Consider the following 20,274-nt stretch of genomic DNA (forward strand, 5'->3'; position numbering starts at 1 on the left):
GTCGTTTATTAGGTTATGTCTATTTCTTTAAAAGAAGTGGGGCGGGGGGAGCCTCACGAGGACAGGAAGGAAAAGAATGCAGAAAGCAAGATATATCTGAGGTTGGCTTACCACAAGGACATACAATGGTTAGGCATAGCCTATCAAGAAAGGCCAGGCCCTGTTGAGCTGAAACTGTTGGAATACACAACCTCGAGTGAACCAAAGAAGAATCTCCTGGAGAGGGCAGAATATGGGAAAGCTAGTCAGACACAGACACGAGGGCCACCATTAAAAAAAAAAACTTTCATAAATAGTCTTTCCGTTTCGTCCTCTAGAAGGCAATTTCTCAGGCGTGCTTCTTATTGAAATGTTTTGGCCTCTTTAAACGGGGTGGGTATGTAACCTCTATCTGTGGGTTCTGTGGGGCAGAACTTGGAATGAGTATGCAACAACAAATTTAAAAAAACAAAATGGTTTACTTTCTTAACATATAACATCAACATTTAACATCACACTTCAAGGTCCTGTTCAGGTTGCCTTTTCAAGTCCTTCTAGTTACAGTCTTCTGATATTGCCAAGTCCAATTCTTCTTTGCAAGTGGGTTGGCTCCTGAAGACTCCAAGGGCTGGATGAACAGGATTCAACATGATGAAGGTTTCCAGGAGAACTCTCACCCATTACAAACATAAAAAAACCTGAAACAATCAACTACAACATTTACAACATAGTAAAAATAAACAACTACCTTCCCAGTAGTTCCCAACAATATTGCAGTTACCTTAACAAGGTGTTAAGGGCTTATGTAAATCAAGGTACGAGTCTGGTAGCCTTGTCTCCTCCAAACTACATGAGGTCTGCAGCCTCTTGCTGCTTTGAGTCTCCACCCCTTACTGGGTCAACCCATTCTGAGCATGGGGGTTACAGGTATACCTTGCAGTGCAGTTCTACACAAGCAAAACCTCACGCTGTCAACAGAAAACATCTTGTATACCTTTGGAGAGTGTCGGCTCTTAGGGTAATCTTCCATGGGCCATGAACAAGCTGAACTAGCTTATCAGACTAGAACTTCAACCACAAACACAAGTACTAGACTGGAATGCTAAATGTTGTTGCTGATAAGGTTGCCAACTCCAGACTGAAAAATTCTTGGCATTTTGGTGATGACCCCTGGGGTAGGAAGAGAGAGGGAAGGGGAAAGGACTCAGTGGGGTTTAATACCATAACATTCACTTCCCAAAAGTGGCCTTTTCTTCAGGGAAACTGATCTCTGAAGCCTCAAAATCAGTTATAATTCCTGGAGATCTCCAGGCCCCAAGCTGGAAGGTTAGCAACTTTGATTCCTAACTAGGGTTTGCCAAACTTTAAAAGGGGCTTGGACAGATTTATGGAGGAGAAGTCGATCTATGGCTACCAATCTTGATCCTCCTTGATCTCAGATTGCAAATGCCTTAGCAGACCAGGTGCTCGGGAGCAGCAGCAGCAGCAGAAGGCCATTGCTTTCACCTCCTGCACGTGAGCTCTCAAAGGCACCTGGTGGGCCACTGCAAGTAGCAGAGAGCTGGACTAGATGGACTCTGGTCTGATCCAGCTGGCTTGTTCTTATGTTCTTATGTTCTTAGCCTTTATGAGGTAGTTGGAGACCTTTTGGGGTTACAACTGATATCCGGGCAACACAGACCAGTTCACCTAGAGAAAATATCCACTCTGGAAGGTGAACTGTATGGCGTTATACTCCATTGAAGTCCCTCCCTTCCTGAAAGCCCACCCTCCTCAGGCCCCGCCCCCAAAACTCCAGGTATTTCCCAACTCTGAGCTGACAACCTGATCATAACCCTTCCGAATCTTTGTGGAATCAAGGATAGAAGATCTTGGAGTCACTTTCCCTTTCTTTGTGTCATCAAAGTCTCTGATAGTGTTTCCAGTAGGGTTGCCATACCCGCACTGGGGGCAGGGATCCCCCGCTTTGGGACCCCATCCCCTGGGTGCTTTTCTCACTTACTTTTCTCACTTTCTGGAACTGTCACAATGACACATAGGATATGGCCTGGCAACCCATATTTCTAAGCTAGGATCAAATGCACCTGCTTCTTAGGATAGCTTTACTGTGTTGTCTTGGATGTGTATTGTATTTTATATACCTTGTATACTCGTGTATAAGTCTAGTTTTTCAGCACATTTTTTGTGCTGAAAAAGCCCCCCTCGACTTATACACAAGTGAGGGTCCCACATAATTTTTGTGTGGTGTTCCCCCTCTCCCGTCTTCGCTCTCTCCTGCCTTCTTTTCTGCCTTCCCCCTTTCAGCCGCTTTCTCTGCCTCTGCTTCGCTCTCCTCTTCCTTCTTCTCTGTCTCCCCTCTTTCAGCCGCTTTCTCAGCCTCCTTCTCTACTTCACTCTCCTCTGCCTTCTTCTCTGCCTTCCCCCTTTCAGCCGCTTTCTCTGCCTCTGCCGTCTTCTTGGCGGCGGCCGGCCCCTAGCTCTTGGTGGGTGACAGCCAGTCGACCTGGGTAAGCTGGACAAGCTGCGGGATGGAGCGGTTGATGGCAAAGACCTTGGGATTGGTGAGATGGGGGGGTCAGTGGCAGAGACCCCCAAATAGCGCCCGACCGTATCTATTATTATTTTTGAAATTTACCAGTAGCTGCTGCATTTCCCACCCTAGACTTATACTCAAGTCAATAAGTTTTCCCAGTTTTTTGCGGTAAAATTAGGTGCCTCGACTTATACAAGAGTATATATGGTATGTTTTATATAGCTCTAAATCAAAATACAGGGTACAAATAAAGATAAGAGAGCCACCTAGGGGAGCCAGATGGGAGGTAGGGGAATAGGGTGGCTAGATAAAGGTTTAGTAACTCCTGAAGCTTTGGGGGTGGAGTCCAGCTTTGGGGGTGGAGCCCAGATAACACAGGGACCTCAGTGGAGTACAAAACATCCACTTTCTCCAGGGGAACTGATATCTATTCCAGAGGATTTCCAGGTTCTACAGTGGTGGGATCCAAAAATTTTAGTGACAGGTTCCCATGGTGGTGGGATTCAAACTGTGGCATAACGCCAATGGGGCACAGAGGAACACCGATAAGAGTGTGGGCATTCCAGAGGTGGGGCATTCCTGGGCAGGGAGCTATGGCAAGGGCAGCAGCAGCTGCGCCGGTGCTTGGGGGGGAAAGCGAATGCACGCTTGGGCATGAGCTGCTACGCATGCACGGTGCCCCTCCTGCTAGACTGCTTCAAGTTCTGCGTGCTACTGCTGAGAAGCGAAGGAGGGGCGTAACTAAGGCAAAAATCACGTGGCAAAATCACCCATTAGTAACCCCCTCTCGGCACACACAAATAATTAGTAACCTACTCTCGGGAACCTGTGAGAACCTGCTGGATCCCACCTCTGGTTCTACACGGAGACTGGCAACTCTAGGGCCAGCCTGTGTACCAAGCACACCTAAGCAATTGCCTACAGCACCTGAGGTGGATGAGCATGCCAAACAGCCATGTTGCTTCCCCACATCTGCAGCACTGGGGCCTGCAACAGTAGCAAGCATGGCGTAGTGGTTAAGAGATGTGGTCTCTAACCTGGTGAAACTGGATTTCTCCACTCCCCCACATGAAACCTACTGGGTGACCTCGGGCCAGTCACGGTTCCCTCAGAACTCTCAGCCCCACCTGCCTCACAAGGTGTCTGTTGTGGGGAGAGGAAGGGAAGGTGATTGCAAGCCCCTTTGAGACACTTTACACAGGTGTCAAATTCGCGGCCCTCCAGATGTTATGGACTAACACAACACAAGCCTTTATGGGCATATAAAACAGAACAAAAATGTTAAATGTTATGGACCACAGCTCCCATCATCCCCTGCCAGCATGATGGGAACTGTAGTCCATAACATCTGGGGATGATGGGAACTGTAGTCCATGTCTGGAGGATCATGAGTTTGACACCTGTGCTTTAAAGGTTAAGAAAAATGGGATATAAAAACCAACTCTTCTTTCTTCTTCCTCAAATGACAACCCAGGAGGCATCTTTACCTGCCTCGTGCCTCACCTTGATGTGGGAGGATAAGGAGTCAGGCAGCAATCTACCGCCACATTGCAGCACTGGGGTTGGGCAACGCCTCACCTCTGCACCACAACTCACCGCTGCCAAGGGATGGTTCAAAGGGCAAGGAGGGTGGGCAGCTGAGACTTTCCTGCACCTCCACAGCCTAACAGGGTCAGTAGGGTGGATGGCAACCTTTCCTATGCCTTGATTTCTGTGGTGCAGGAAAGGGAAAGCTGCAGGAGAGGCAACTTCCTCACCTTTCTGGGGATGGAATGACACAATTCCGGGTAGTGGTTGAAAAGGCCTTCCCAGGGAATCCTTACTAATTTCACCTCAGACAAGACAAGTTACTGCAGGAAGGCCTCTTCTACCAGCCTCAAAGCTTGGGCAGGTAAATCCAGTAGAAGGCACTCTCACATACACTTTGGGCCCCAAACCCTTTAGGACTAGTCAAAAGCAGCATTTTGGACTGAGCTCAGAAGTCTGGGTGTAAAATGCCAAGTGATATATGATCACCGAGAGAGTTCCCTATAAAGAGGGGCTGTGGCCAGTGGTGGGATCCAAAATTTTTAGTAACAGGTTCCCTCGCCAGCCCCCCCCCCCTCAGCAAAGGGAGCAGAGGCGTATATAGGCAAACCTGAGCCCTGGGCAAAACCTGGGTTGGATGCCCCCCCCATGGGCAGCCACCCCACCACGACCCCCCCAAAAATTTTTTGCACCAGGTCATTTCTAAATCATCATCACATTATAGAAAATGCCCCAACTCACAAATCTGAACACAGCAATGGTGAAACATACAGGTTCTTTGATAGAGACTGGTGAGATAAAAGGTACGAAAGGCTGAGAATCCATGAATTACAGTATCTGAAAGGGATTAACCCAGTTCAGGGAGTTACACTATTAGTCGCAATTGCTATATGGAACCTTCACGTTCAAAGGCAGTACGCCTCTCGGGGAGGCAAGGGCGTGGAGACGGAAAAGTGGACCCAATTAGCAACCCCCTCTCGGCACACACAAATAATTAGTAACCCACTCTCGGGAACTGGTGAGAACCTGCTGGATCCCACCTCTGGCTGTGGCTCACAGAGGCAGAGAAATGTCCCAGATTAAGTCCCCAACTTCTCTAGCTAAAGGATCTGGCAATAGGGGATGTGAAAGACCTCTCCACTTGAGACCCTGGGGAGCAACGGCCAGTGAGTACACCGTATTGACCAAAAATTCTGATCCAGTATGAGGCAGCTTCGTATATTCACGCGACCCACGTTGATGTGTTGAATTGCACACATTCCTGCATTGGCAGTGTTACCACTCCACATTCGTCTTGTCTCAACTAGATTGCTTTCTCAGTTCATTTACACACATCCCAACTCTCTGTTTTCAATAAGTGAGCCAGTATTTCCACTGTCTCCTTGGGGTGAGATGGAGAGATAGTACACTTAATCTGATTTGCTGCATTTGGATCTTGAAGTGCTTTTTTATAACGTGTTGTCCTTTTACAAATTGTTCAATTTGTGATTGTGTGACTGCAAGGCATTGTGATGTCAATCGCCATCACAATTTTTTAGAGAGCCCTCAAGAGTTTATCCTCTCTTTTAATTCAAAGGCTCTCGGGACAGCTCGTGCAAATTTAAAAGGCGCCCACAGTGATATAATAACATAGAGGAGAATACAATTACACATCATATCAGAATGGCACCTGGAACAAGCATTAACATATCTTGATTAAAAAGGTTGACGTGCAGGTAGTTCTTGGGGAATTTTTTTTTAATATTTAGTTTACTTTGATGAAAGAAATAGAAGGAGTCCATCCAGACTCAGCCATCCATATCCTGACTTTGGGAGGAACTGCCTTCTACACTCATCTCTCTCTCTCTCTCTCTCTCTCTCTCTCTCTCTATCCATCCATCCATCCATCCATCCATCCATCCATCCATCCATCCATCCATCCATCCAGAGGTGGGATCCAGAAGGTTCTCACAGGTTCCCGAGAGTAGGTTACTAATTATTTGTGTGTGCCGAGAGGGGGTTACTAATTAGTGATTTTGCCACGTGATTTTTGCCTTAGTTACGCCCTCCTCTCAGTAGTAGCGCACAGAACTTGAAGCAGTCTAGCAGGAGGTCCATCGGCGTGCGTGGCAGCCTGCGCCTGCGTGCATTTGTTTCCTGCCCAAGGACCAGGCGCAGTGGCTGCATCCTTGCCACAGCCCCGCCCAGGAATGCCCCGCCCCCGGAATGCCCGGCCGTGCCCCGCCCAGCCCCATTGGCGCTACGCCACAGTTTGAATCCCACCACTATGGGAACCTGTTACTAAAATTTTTGGATCCCACCACTCGAATTTGGATCCCACCACTCGATTTTATCATCCCAGTAACCTTGTGGGTACCTTTGTCAAAAGGGCCAGGAAAAAAAAACCCTGCACTGGATCATTACTGACCCATGGGATGATGTCACATCAGGACATTTACTAGGCAGACTATGTTTACTGGGTGGTTTGCCATTGCCTTCCCCAGTCCTCTACACATTACCCCCAGTAGGCAGGGTAGAAGGAAGGCTGCGTCAACCTTGATAGGACTACCTGAAACTGACTTCTGTCGGGACTGCACTCAAGTTGTGAGCAAAGCTTTAAGTATGGTACTATAGTTTATCACTCTGCCCTGCAGGGTCTTTAATGGATGTTTAATGGGATGTTATGTACTAGGTCAGGGGTAGGGAACCTGCGGCTCTCCAGATGTTCAGGAACTACAATTCCCATCAGCCTCTGTCAGCATGGCCAATTGGCCATGCTGGTAGGGGCTGATGGGAATTGTAGTTCCTGAACATCTGGAGAGCCGCAGGTTCCCTACCCCTGTACTAGGTGATGTTATTTACTTCACTACCGTGAATAGTTTTAGCTGCCATTTCCCACACATTAAACTTGTTGAAAAGTCACACCAAGGCCCAGCGAATTCTGGAAAGGAGGAAAGGCATGGCTGGGGCCCAGCCACACTCCTCCTCCTTCCTAAAAGTGTGTGTGGGGGGGTGCTTTTTGTGCCCCCCATGTGACTCCCATAGGGGCGCCTAGGGTGTTTGTCCCTGGATGTCCCCGTGGCAGCTGTGCCAGTGGGTGAACCAGATGTGTTTCCGCATTCCTACCTTCCTGCTGGGTGACCTTGGGCTAGCCAGTTCTCTCAGAACTCTCTCAGACCCATCTGCCTCACAAGGTGTCTATTGTGGGGAGAGGAAGGGAAAGGAGTTTGTAAGCCACCTAGAGTCTTCTTACAGGAGAGAAAGGTGCGGGTATAAATTCAAAACTCTTCTCTCTTCAACTCGGGAAAATGTTAACCTACTCCTGCAAATGATAACGCAAGCAGGTAAGACCTGGGTGGCTTATGTGCGACTTTTGGGTGGTGGCCCCCTGAAAATTAAGAACAAAAATAATTGGGGAAAACAGCCACTTTTTCATGCTACAGTTCTTTTCAAATGTATTTAGTAGGTTCAGAATGCACGTGTCCAAGTTTAGTTCGCAGGACAGGTCTAAGTATACATGTGCATTCAGTTGGATTTGCTCCACTGTAGAAAAGAGAAGCGGTTCTCTCTGAACAAGTGAGAAAATATTAGCTTGTCAAGTGCCGCTGGACACGTGCTGCATTTTACAGCCTGTCTGATGGGACGGGGACGGAGAAAGAGGCGCTATAACCGTCGCGTTCAAGAAAGAGCGGAACGCTTTTGTCCCCTCCGCCCGCCTGTACGAAACCCGGAACTGTTGCTCCTCCTCATTTCCCCACCTCCTGCCGGCGTTGCCCGGCTTGAGTTCGGTCGCAAAATGGCGAAGCTGCTGAGCTGCATTTTGGGCCCGCGGCTCTACCGGGTTTATCGGGATCGAGGCTCTAACGGATCGCGGCGCTCCCGGCCAGAGGCAATCGCGTCCTCCCCAGGCGCTCTTGAACCTTCTTGGGTAAGGCTGTCATTTGTCACACACACACCCCCATCGCCGATTTGGTATCTTCCACATTCTCCTTTATCCTTATAGGGACTTGGGGTGGATCCATGGGGGGGGGGGGGGAAACGGTCGTACCGGACAGCATATAATTGTCGTAATCTGTAGCTATTGGTGATACTATTGAGATCACCGACTTGGTGATACTATTGGAAAGAAAGAAAGAAAGAAAGAAAGAAAGAAAGAAAGAAAGAAAGAAAGAAAGAAAGAAAGAAAAGTATCCAAGCTTCCTAAGATAAAACACACCCACTATAGACAATGCCATTGTTGAGTATTTGGACCGGTTTTCTGGGATCCAGTGTGGCAGAGGTGTTATTGATGTGCAAAATGCTGACAAACTCTGGAAGATGGACATGTCCAACTTGCGAAAGGAAGCATTGAGGCAGGGATAGAGAAGTTTATTTAGGGAACAGCAGCTGGGATATAACAGCTCTTTGTTCCTTTTCCTGGTATTTTTTTAACCCCCCCCCCCAGCCTTGCTACCTTTTCCTGTCCAGGTTCTGTGCTTCTAATGACAGCCTGGAAGGCACAGTCCCAACAGGTGTAGCTTTTCTTCGGCATGACAGTGCAACCACGGGGAAGCCTGCCTGTATGTTTGTCAAAGGCCTAGGGGATGAAAGCTAGCAGTCTGGTTTCCCTGCCTCAGATCAGAATGATATTTCATTAATATTATTTCACCCTGCAGGGAATACTTTCTGTCTTTGCCTTCCAGCCAAGAAAAAAGCCAGTCTAGAGCATGCACCGCAGAACCCGGTCGCTGTGGTGGATTCTGGAGCATGTTCTAAGGGTGCACATCTTGGTTCACACAAGGCACTGCTTGTCCTGCAGAAAGTAGCACTGTCTTCTGAGAGCAGCCAGAGGATCCCAGCATTATTTATTGCTAGTAAAGACTGCTCTGCTTCCAGCGTTATTTCTTGTTAGTAAAGACTGGTAGTGGAAAACAAGCTCGTCTGCTCTGAGTAGTAATCTCCTTGAGAAAGCTCTGCTAAACTTTCCGAGGCACAGGGGTCATCAGAACTCACTTTGGCCTCTGTTGTCCCAGATCAACATGTCTAATGTCCAAGGCAAAATTGTTATGAGAAAAAAAGTGGTCTCGTGTATTGGCACACACAGCTTGCAGTGTGAGACGTGGAAAGATCAGGTTGCTCTCCTGCCATTAGGGGTGTCTCTTAATGCATTAATTTATTGCTTTAGTTAGAGACAAGGGCAGAGGAAGATACTAGTGTGTGTGGTTTTTTCCCCAGGTAACCCTTCCCTGCAATTTCTGTAACCTTCCTGGCAGATGCATTCTGCCAGAAGCTTCTTTGCTCGGTATCCGAAACGGGTTTCTTACAAAGGACAACCTGGGCTTCTGAGAGAATTGGTAATGAGGATTTTGATGCCTCTCCTGTTACAGCACCGCTTGATGCTAGAGGACGCGCTTACTGTGCGGTCTCAAATTCAGACCCTGGCATCTCCCGATAAGAGATCTTGGCTAGTATGACATGGAGAGATCCCTGCCTGAGTCTACTATTGTCTATTCCGGGGGTCCCACTTTTGGCACCCACTTTTTCTGGTGCCCACGAAGTGTTTTGGGGGACTGGGTGGGGCCATGTTTAGAGATTAGATTGACTGCAGATTTTAAAAAATGTAGCTTTGGCAGCAGCGGCCGCCGCCACCAGCACAAGGATCCGCATTGTATTGCTGAAGTTAAGCTGTTGACAATCACTTCGTTGCCATCTCTGCCTCCTGCAGCAGCCATTTTGCTGCTGCGCTCCGCTCACCCTCCTGTGGCAGAATCCCAAATGTGCCCACGGGTTCATAAAGGTTGGGGAACCCTGGCCTGTTAGTAGCTTCACGTGGTCTTGGGTGAGGATCGATCTCAGCTCCGCAGCCTTGGAGAGCTGCCACCAGAGTGCATGATGCTGGGCCAGCTGAATTGACCCAGGAGGCCGCCGCTCAGTAGAAGAGTTTCTACTTTGTATGGAGAAGGTCCCAGGTTCAATTCCTGCCAGCTCCAGTTAAAGTGTTACGAAAGGTCTCTGCCTTAGACCCTGAAGTGTGTCCGCCAATCTGGCGTGGATGAGCTGATTCAAAATAGGGCAACTTCATGTGTGTGATCCAGGATAAAGTAGCGTCATATCTTCTATGTTCTATTGCAGTTATTTCCTTCATCAGAGATGCCATGTGAAGAATAAGGGACAATGCTAGTAAAACCTCAGTTTATGAGAGCTGTGTCTCAGGTTCTCAGGTTCTGCACAGTTATGCTGTATCTACAATGTCAGAGCTTTGTACATTAAGGGAACACCCCTTTAGTTCACTAGTACAGAGAAGTCTGCGTGGTGTAGTGGTTAAGTGCTTGCACTGCCACTCACACGGTCAGGAGTTTGAGCCCCCTGTGGGTCAGATATCCTGGCAGCTGGCTCATGGTCAACTCAGCCATCCATCCATTCCCTGGTGGGTAAATGAGTACCTAGCACATAGCTAGGGGGTAAAGAATAACCGGGGAAAGCAATGGCAAACTACCCCACAAAAATGGCTTGCTTAAGAAATCACTGCTTGCAGTGGTACCCCAGGGTCGGACACGACGGAAGGGGAAACTTTACCTTACAGAGAAGTCACTGTTCAGCTCATTCCCCTCAGTAAAGGCATGCCCACATCAATCACAATGGTTGCAAGGCAAATTTAATTTTTTGAGGGTATCTTCAAAATATCGATCATACAGTGGAACCTCGGTTTTCATTGGTAATCCGTCCAAAAAGAATCGATGAAAACTGAAACCTATGAAAACTGAGGCAAACTTTTGCATAGGAATCAATGTAAATCCAATTAATCCGTTCTAGGCACTCCAAAAAAACATACCCCAAACACATTTTTTGGTGAATAAACATAGTGTTTAATGGTGAAAACAGTAACAAACAATAACACTGGGATCAGCTTCAGAGCCAGTGGACCAGTGTCCCGCCAGAAAGCTGTCCCAAGAGGTCTGTTTCTGACGCCTCTAAGATTTGTCTGAAATGGGGCAAGACATTGTCATTACACACCTTAGCAGACCAGGTGCTCAGGAGCAGCAGCAGCAGAAGGCCATTGCTTTCACATCCTGCCTGTGAGCTCCCAAAGGCACCTGGTGGGCCACTGCGAGTAGCAGAATGCTGGACCAGATGGACTCTGGTCTGATCTAGCAGGCTAGTTCTTATGTTCTTATGTTCTTAAGTGGCAGACACTGCCTGCAACGGCTTTGTCCTGGTGATTTTTCTCCACAAACCCCTGCACCTCACTGCAAATCGATGAAAACCGAGGCAAATCAATGAAAACTGAGACAAATTTTTCACTGAAAAAATCCATGAAAACCGAAACCGATGAAAACCGAAGGCAACGAAAACCGAGGTTCCACTGTGTTTCCATCCAAAGGCATTTCTATCTGAAAGCATTCAATTTGCTGCCAGATATCACATGAGCAGCAACACGATCACGGCATGTCTTTCAAAAGGTACCAGTTTTCTTACTTCATGCCGTTTGCTTGTGTCTGAAGAACCTGTCTGGAATAAAGGTATTGTTTTTTCCCCTGTCAGTTTCATACCAAAAGTGAACCAGCGTGTCGTAGGGATTAAAAGTATTGGGCTTTGGTCTGGGAGACCCGTGTTCAAATCCTGGCTCTGAGATGAAAGCTCACTTGTGCCAGTCACATCCTCCCTCAGCCTAACCTATTTTGCAAGGTGGTTGTTGTGGGGAGAAAACAGAGGGGAGAACAGTGTCAAGCCCCCTTTGGGTCCGCGTTGGGCCCCAAAAGCAAGAGTACAAATATCTGTGTATGGTTCTCCAGTTGCACAGTGGCAGATAGGAAGGCGCTCCAAAGGGTGATCACTACCGCACAGAGGATTATCGGCTGCCCTCTCCCCTCCTTGGAAGAACTCTATCATTCCCGAAGCCTAAAGAAAGCCCAAAATATTCTGAGAGACCCGTCTCATCCAGCACACTCTCTTTTTGAACTGTGACCATCCAGCAGACGATACAGGTCTATCAAAACTAGGACAAAGAGGCTGAGAGACAGCTTCTACTCTCGAGCTGTGGCGATGCTGAACTCCGCGGCTTCGTGTTGATGTGTTTGGGGCTGTGTAGGGATGGGTGGAGGAAGGGGAAAGTGAGGCTGGGGGATGAGTCTGAAATGGTGTGCATCGAGGAATGCTGCTGTAAATTTGGTTGTGCCTGCACAATGACAATAAAATGCTTATGCTTATCTGAAAATCAATAAATGAGGCAAATCTCTATTGTTCGCCTCTCGGAATTTTGATATTCAATCTTGCACAAGCATCTCATGTCATGCTGGAGGGTGTGTGTGTCAGATTTGCAACGTGAAAAAGTGCTTTGCAGGGAAATGCGTGTCTGTTTATTAATGACGTTTCTGTCCTGCCGTACTTTTTAAGAGGCCTGTTCTTGAGAAAGCTCTGCAAAATTTTGGAGGCCTGCCAGCAGATGCCGCAAAAACAACTCGCTCACGTGCTTTAATGGCTATCGCGGTATGCCATCATCATCCACTTAAAAGGCGTTGCAATTGGCATCAGTAACTGGACAGGTTTTGAATGGAACCTGTGATAATGGCTATCGTTCTCCCCAGGGGAGGCTGGATGGCTGAATTTTGCATCCTTGAGGCTTTCTTTAGCTGTGGTTTCAACCAAGAGTCCTTTCCGGGGCTTGTTTGATTCGCCAAGCCCTTGAATCACACAGTACACCTAGCCCACCAGTACAGACCGAGAGCCAGAGGTAGGAATTCCAGGTTGGATGATGTCTGTTTAAACAGGTACCTCAAAAAGAGGATTATCCCGTGATAACAATGAAAAGAGGATTATGGTATTCCTTTCTGCTTGAGGGAAGGTTGACATTTTGTGTCCCCTTTGAATACAGTACAATGTATACTTGTTCCTTTAAAAAAAATCACAGTGACAATTCATCAGGAAGTTGGCTGGGGCTTCTTACACAATTGATTTGTATACGTGTGTGTATACTGCAATAAGTTTGGAAGGTGGGTTTGTTTGTTTTTCCTTCATCATTCCAAAAAGAAATGGAACGTTCCTCCCGCCGCCCACCAGTATCTGAACAAAAATTGGTATTTACAACAGTTGGTCTTAGGGTGACCAAACGATAACTGGAATTGAATTGACAGGTGCTTTTCTTCTTAGAAATAGTGACTTCGGCCTAAACTTGGAACTAGCCATTCAAACGACCGTGTTGGTACAGGCTTTTCTGCTCAGCCTCGGGAAAAGTGTGTGTGTTTTTTTTTTAAATCTCTGGAGGCTAGAAAAGTACAGCTCCGGAGCGGGAAGAACATCTCCCTTGAATCCAGGGTTTCCCCGCTCTCGTAATAAAGCTGTCCTTCTTAGCCTTTCTCTGAACTTAAAAGTTGAACGCAGGCTCTGCAAATGTCCCGTTTCTTCCCACAGGACTCCTATTACCAGCCCCGGACTCTCGAAAAGCATGCCGACAGCATCCTCGCACTGGTGAGTCTCTTTCCTACGCTCTTTGTTCTTTCAGCACGCAGTGGTAGAATTCTGAAGTAATAGAACGAACGGTACTATTTTCGGTCGGCAGGCAAGAGATTCTCTTCTTCAGTAAGGTCCCTCGTGAAAAAGTCCCCCAGGTAAAATATGGAGGATAGTCCGCTATTCCTTGCTTTGAGCAGCAGTGGCGTAGTGGCTAAGAGCAGGTGCACTCTGATCTGGAGGAACCGGGTTTGATTCCCAGCTCTGCCGCTTGAGTTGTGGAGGCTTATCTGGGGAATTCAGATTAGCCTGTGCACTCCCACACACGCCAGCTGGGTGGCCTTGGGCTAGTCACAGTTCTTCTGAGCTCTCTCAGCCCCACCCACCTCACAGGGTGTTTGTTGTGAGGGGGGAAGGGCAAGGAGATTGTAAGCCCCTTTAAGTCTCCTATAGGAAAGAAAGGGGGGATATAAATCCAAACTCTTCTTCTTCTTCTTTGTCTAGTTTATTTGTTTATCCATATCCAATATTTTTAACCCACCATTTTCCTTTCTTTGCTTCTTTTGTTTTTTTTTAAAGGCAATGATAAAATAAATCCCTTCACGTAATAATTTAATGCTATCATAGCCACAAAACATCAGGATCCCTACCTGGAACCCCCTGACCAAGCAACCAGCATTCACCCGTCTGAGATAATGTCCTTCGGAACATCTCGGCTCTGCACAGTTTCTGAAATGCTAACAAAGCGCTTAGGGAGGCTATTCCCTGGATCAGAGCTGTCACCAAAATTGCTCTGGAATGGGCAGAAATTGTTCTGCAGGGATGGTGTCCTAAATAAGCAAGCTTGATCAGAGGAGCAAAGTTGCTGCTCAGTAAGGGGCAGTCTCTCGATGGTTTGGTCCGAGGCCACCATGAAGGGTTTTTAGGGTCTAGCCAACATCTTGAATTGAATTCAGAAACAGAGGGGCACCAAAGGCAACATTCTTAACTTGCATAGGGTGTCAAACTCGTGGCCCTCCAGCTGTTATGGACTACAGCTCCCATCATCCCCTGCCAGCATCATGCTGGCAGGGGATGATGGGAACTGTAGTCCATAACATCTGGAGGGCCGCGAGTTTGACACCTGTGCTAGGGCAATGTGGCAACCTCAGCTACATCCAGGTTGCTTCTTTCTGCCCTATTAGAAAAAGTTTCTTCCGTGCGTGCAGTGGGACATCAGAGAGAGGGCTGCACGGAACCTTTCTCTCCAGGAAAGAATGCCAGCGTGGTGTAGTCTTTCTTTTAGGGGACTTGATAGTCGGTGCCATCTATTAGGTTGATTTTAGTACGCTTCGTTTTAATGGGGTGGGGTTTTATTTTGTATAGAGCCAAAATAACTAATATTGAATTGATGTTAATCTTTGGTTTTATTGTGCTCTATTTATGTTTCTGTTGTTCACCGCCCTGAGCCCTCCGGGGGAGGGCGGTATATAAATATAACCAATAAATAAATAAAATAAATAAATAGTGATAGTAATTAAAAGAAGGTGGACTCTAATCCGGAGTACTGACTTTGACTCCCCACTCCTCCACATGGGTGGGGGGCTCTTATCTGGGGAACCAGATTTGCTTCCCCACTCTTAACATTCTTGCTGGGTGACCTTGGCCTAGTCAAAGTTCTCTCAGAACTCTCTCAGCCCCACCTACCTCACAAAGGTGTCTGTTGCGGGGAGAGGAAGGGAAAGGAGTTTGTAAGTGAGTCTCCTTACAGGAGAGAAAGGGGGAGTATCACTGCAAACTCTTTTTCTGCAGACTAGTTTGCTGCCTATGCAGTTATTTCAACGTGGCGTGCCCACTGTAGGAACCCAGGCCTCAGCACAAGGCCCAATTTGCAGAGGTTTGGTGCCACGCTAGTCCACCTCCTCCCGCTCTAATCTCTCCTGAACTGGAAACCAGAGCTGGTCAATCCTCACCAGTCCCCTTCCTCAAGCCTTTTGAGGGTCCTAGCCAGGCCTCCGGCATGCCCAGAGGCTTCACTCTGCCCAGATGACTTCTAGGAGAGAGCAGCAGTGGCGTAGTGGTTAAGAGCAGGTGCATTCTGATCTGGAGGAACCGGGTTTGATTCCCCGCTCTGCCGCCTGAGCTGTGGAGGCTTATCTGGGGAATTCAGGTTAGCCTGGGCACTCCCACACACGCCAGCTGGGTGACCTTGGGCTAGTCACAGCTTCTCGGAGCTTTCTCAGCCCCACCTACCTCACAGGGTGTTTGTTGTGAGGGGGGAAGGGCAAGGAGATTGTAAGCCCCTTTGAGTCTCCTGCAGGAGAGAAAGGGGGGATATAAATCCAAACTCTTCTTCTCTTCTTCTTCTAGGAGTGCGGCCAAGCCCTTCAGGGACCAGAAGTGCCTTCTGGGCCATTTCTGCTCTGTTATTCCCTTTCCCTGCCCCTAGGGCGGAGCTTTCCCGCCATGATTGTCAGCTGGCTACCAAAGGGCCAGTTACCACATAGGTGCCTGACCCTTAAAGGGATAGCTACCATTGGTTAGCTGGTTGGTATGCTGCTTTTTATAAGGTCAATCTGTAACCCCGCTTTACCTGGTGGACGCTGGGTTTGCCCAGTCAGGGTGGAGAAAGAGGGGGGCACGGTATTGTCTCCCTCACCCTCCCACACCCACGTAAATTCTGAAGTGATAAGGTCCAGAAAGCTGTCGCGTCATGAGGAGAGTCCTTAATGTCCTTCCCGGGAGACTCCCGTCTCTTTATCTCACTGGCAACATCACAGCCATCACCTGTTTGTAAGAAGCAGCGAGGGCTCCTTACAAGCATGGGAGAGTTTGTTTACTTACGGCACCGTCCCTTGTGGTTTTAGCCAGTCGCCATGGGTACCTCCTCTCCAAGGCAGCTGGCCCTTCTCAGCTTTGTTTTCTCTTATTTGTCCTAACCTGGAAACTCTCCCTGGTACCTTGGCTCTCTCCTGCTGCTTTAACCCAACCCCCCCAGCTGCAAAGCGTCCTAGAAGCGGAGGTTCTCTGTGTTACTGACACCCTTCCTTTCCTCTGTCCTTGCAGGCTTCCGTACTGTGGTCCATTTCCTATTACTCCTCCCCGTTTGCTGCATTTTACCTGTACAGAAAAGGTATGGGCTGCTGCTGGGCGAATCCCTGAGCCAGATGTTCTGGCTCCGATATAGCATTTGAGAGGTTCTAACATGTCGCTGGTTATGACAGAGGGTTTGGCAGTGTGCTGGAACGCACTTGGTGCCCCAAGTGACCTCCTGCTGTATTATAAGCATAAGCATTTTTATTGTCATTGTGCACGCACAACGAAATTTACAGCAGCATTCCTCGATGCGCACAATTTCAGACTCATACCCCATCCTCACTTTCCCCTTCCTCCACCCATCCCTGCACAGCCCCAAACACATCAACACGAAGCCCCGGAGTTCAGCATAGCCACAGCTCGAGAGTAGAAGCTGTCTCTAAGCCCCTTTGTCCTCGTTTTGATAGACCTGTATTGTCTGCCGGATGGTAACAGTTCAAAGGGAGAGTGTGCTGGATGAGACGGGTCTCTCAGAATATTTTGGGCTTTCTTTAGGCTTCGGGAATTATAGAGTTCTTCCAAGGAGGGGAGAGGAGAGGGCAGCCGATAATCTTCTGTGCAGTAGTGATCACCCTTAGGAGCGCCTTCTTATCTGCCACTGTGCAACTGGAGAACCATACACAGATGCAGTAGGTTAAGACACTCTCTATGAGAGCCCAAAAGTAGTTCCAGTTCATAAAGGAGGCTGCCTGGTGCATCTCTGCATGAATTGATGTTCTTTATGTTGAGTGGGGTTGGCTTGCTCAGCCACTCCCAGTTGGAAGAGACCACAGAGTTACTACCCAAGCATTCCTTCCTGAGATACTAGAACCAGGGGGCATTCATTGAAAATGCTGGGGGGAAGAATTAGGACTAATAAAAGGAAACACTTCTTCACGCAACGTCTGATTGGTGTTTGGAATATGCTGCCACAGGAGGTGGTGATGGCCACTCACCTGGATAGCTTTAAAAAGGGGCTTGGACAGATTTATGGAGGAGAAGTCGATCTATGGCTACCAACCTTGATCCTCCTTGATCTGAGATTGCAAATGCCTTAGCAGACCAGGTGCTCGGGAGCAGCAGCAGCAGAAGGCCCTTGCTTTCACATCCTGCACGTGAGCTCCCAAAGGCACCTGGTGGGCCACTGCGAGTAGCAGAGTGCTGGACTAGATGGACTCTGGTCTGATCCAGCAGGCTAGTTCTTATGTTCTTATGAGATCCTACCTAGGAAGGCAAACGTGAAGCCTTAAGAAATTTCAGTTGTTATTGTTGCACAGTCTCAAGGTAGAAACTGTGGACTAAGGGATGTGTGCCCTGATATAAATTTAGGGGGAAGGTGTGCCTCAGCTATCAGATCTAGTAGATTTTCACATTCCATTTCCTCCAAAGAGCTCAGGGTAACATACATTGTGTTCTCCCCACCTTGATCTTATCACAAGGTTGTTTTGAGACTGAAAATGAATGGGCAAAGAACACAGCTTCATGGCCAAGGGGAGGGAATTAGAACTCAGGTCTCTCTAGCCTTTGGTTGGGACTCTGTCCCCGCACCATGTTGGTTTTCAAATACTTGGGAGCTGTATGGTGGACTCTCCCTTTAAGGAGGGTGCCTAAAGAAGAGGGGCATTCTTTTCCCTTTAAAGATGCAGCTGCATATCAGCACCCAACAAAAGATCCTTTGTTAGGGATACATAAAGAATGTGTCAAATTCACAATCACATGCAATATTCAGGGGCGAGGGAAGGGTGAATTTTAATTGGAATGCTCAGTTCCTGGCCTTCATATTCCTCTTCAAACCTCTCATTGTTCGCAGAACGCAGCGGGCAGTTGAAAAGCGGACAGCTTTGACTTTATCTTAGCCTTAATTCGTTATTTGTTTGTGTTTCATAATGCACTTGGCGTTTCTGTAAACCAGTGGGTTTTGAGCCGCTCTTTGTGCTTTGGCTGAGCAAAAACCTAGTCCTGGCTTTCTTCTCGCTCCCCGGAGGCATCCTCTTTGACGTCTTCCTCACGGGATATCTGCCGCGAGTTCAATGCTTTCGGGAAGCGGAGGTTTTTTTCCCCTGATCCCCTGCAGAATCGTGGTATACTTGGGCTCCTCTGGGGATTTCCCTGACCTTTCTCTGATCTTTTCCACACCTGCTGTCCTCCAAAGTTTTGGGGAAGATCGCAGTAAAACCCGACCAGTTATTGAGTGTGTGGTCCACGTGGCAGCCCTTTCTCCTGACCCGTGCCCTGTGGCAGCTATTTTCTCCCCTCGCCACCATGTGACGTTTTTTGTTTTCTGGTATAGGATAGTAAGTTCTCTGAATTCTCCAATTTTTTTTTAAGTAAGTCTCTAGTCCAGTGGTTCCCAACCATTTTTCTCTTCTTCTTCTTCTTCTTCTTCTTCTTCTTCTTCTTCTTCTTCTTCTTCTTCTTCTTCTTCTTCTTCTTCTTCTTCTTCTTCTTCTTCTTCTTCTCCTTCTCCTTCTCCTTCTCCTTCTCCTTCTCCTTGGGGTGGGGGGGGGGGGGGGTGGGGGGGGGGGGGGGTGGGGGGGGGGGGGGGTGGGGGGGGGGGGGGGTGGGGGGGGGGGGGGGTGGGGGGGGGGGGGGGTGGGGGGGGGGGGGGGTGGGGGGGGGGGGGGGTGGGGGGGGGGGGGGGTGGGGGGGGGGGGGGGTGGGGGGGGGGGGGGGTGGGGGGGGGGGGGGGTGGGGGGGGGGGGGGGTGGGGGGGGGGGGGGGTGGGGGGGGGGGGGGGTGGGGGGGGGGGGGGGTGGGGGGGGGGGGGGGTGGGGGGGGGGGGGGGTGGGGGGGGGGGGGGGTGGGGGGGGGGGGGGGTGGGGGGGGGGGGGGGTGGGGGGGGGGGGGGGTGGGGGGGGGGGGGGGTGGGGGGGGGGGGGGGTGGGGGGGGGGGGGGGTGGGGGGGGGGGGGGGTGGGGGGGGGGGGGGGTGGGGGGGGGGGGGGGTGGGGGGGGGGGGGGGTGGGGGGGGGGGGGGGTGGGGGGGGGGGGGGGTGGGGGGGGGGGGGGGTGGGGGGGGGGGGGGGTGGGGGGGGGGGGGGGTGGGGGGGGGGGGGGGTGGGGGGGGGGGGGGGTGGGGGGGGGGGGGGGTGGGGGGGGGGGGGGGTGGGGGGGGGGGGGGGTGGGGGGGGGGGGGGGTGGGGGGGGGGGGGGGTGGGGGGGGGGGGGGGTGGGGGGGGGGGGGGGTGGGGGGGGGGGGGGGTGGGGGGGGGGGGGGGTGGGGGGGGGGGGGGGTGGGGGGGGGGGGGGGTGGGGGGGGGGGGGGGTGGGGGGGGGGGGGGGTGGGGGGGGGGGGGGGTGGGGGGGGGGGGGGGTGGGGGGGGGGGGGGGTGGGGGGGGGGGGGGGTGGGGGGGGGGGGGGGTGGGGGGGGGGGGGGGTGGGGGGGGGGGGGGGTGGGGGGGGGGGGGGGTGGGGGGGGGGGGGGGTGGGGGGGGGGGGGGGTGGGGGGGGGGGGGGGTGGGGGGGGGGGGGGGTGGGGGGGGGGGGGGGTGGGGGGGGGGGGGGGTGGGGGGGGGGGGGGGTGGGGGGGGGGGGGGGTGGGGGGGGGGGGGGGTGGGGGGGGGGGGGGGTGGGGGGGGGGGGGGGTGGGGGGGGGGGGGGGTGGGGGGGGGGGGGGGTGGGGGGGGGGGGGGGTGGGGGGGGGGGGGGGTGGGGGGGGGGGGGGGTGGGGGGGGGGGGGGGTGGGGGGGGGGGGGGGTGGGGGGGGGGGGGGGTGGGGGGGGGGGGGGGTGGGGGGGGGGGGGGGTGGGGGGGGGGGGGGGTGGGGGGGGGGGGGG

At 50.8% G+C, this 20,274-nt stretch overlaps 2 protein-coding genes across 2 annotated transcripts in view; both read left to right on the forward strand.

Annotated features, from left to right (window-relative positions):
• Nucleotides 1-729: 729 nt before the first annotated feature.
• LOC125429862 (phosphatidylserine lipase ABHD16A-like) overlaps nucleotides 730-20,274 on the forward strand; it is a 48,888-nt gene continuing 29,343 nt past the window's right edge. The window contains exons 1-2 of the mRNA XM_048491396.1: nucleotides 730-734; nucleotides 2,951-2,959. The gene's annotated coding sequence lies outside the window, so the exon portion shown is untranslated. The remainder of the gene's footprint in view (nucleotides 735-2,950; nucleotides 2,960-20,274) is intronic.
• LOC125427730 (phosphatidylserine lipase ABHD16A-like) lies at nucleotides 7,763-18,562 on the forward strand. Its single transcript, XM_048487283.1, has 4 exons — nucleotides 7,763-7,946; nucleotides 13,406-13,462; nucleotides 16,490-16,556; nucleotides 18,411-18,562. Exons 1-4 carry the CDS (start codon nucleotides 7,815-7,817, stop codon nucleotides 18,560-18,562), a joined length of 408 nt encoding a protein of 135 aa, XP_048343240.1. The 5' UTR covers nucleotides 7,763-7,814.

Source organism: Sphaerodactylus townsendi, linkage group LG03, assembly GCF_021028975.2.
Source record: "Sphaerodactylus townsendi isolate TG3544 linkage group LG03, MPM_Stown_v2.3, whole genome shotgun sequence".
Taxonomy (NCBI): domain Eukaryota; kingdom Metazoa; phylum Chordata; class Lepidosauria; order Squamata; family Sphaerodactylidae; genus Sphaerodactylus; species Sphaerodactylus townsendi.

Coding starts and splice junctions, on each gene's coding strand:
- LOC125427730 (XM_048487283.1), top strand. CDS start 7,815: ATGGCGAAGCTGCTGAGCTGCATTTTGGGCCCGCGGCTCTACCGGGTT. Junction 13,463..16,489: donor CCGACAGCATCCTCGCACTG/GTGAGTCTCTTT, acceptor CTGTCCTTGCAG/GCTTCCGTACTGTGGTCCAT. Junction 16,557..18,410: donor ATTTTACCTGTACAGAAAAG/GTATGGGCTGCT, acceptor TCTGTAAACCAG/TGGGTTTTGAGCCGCTCTTT.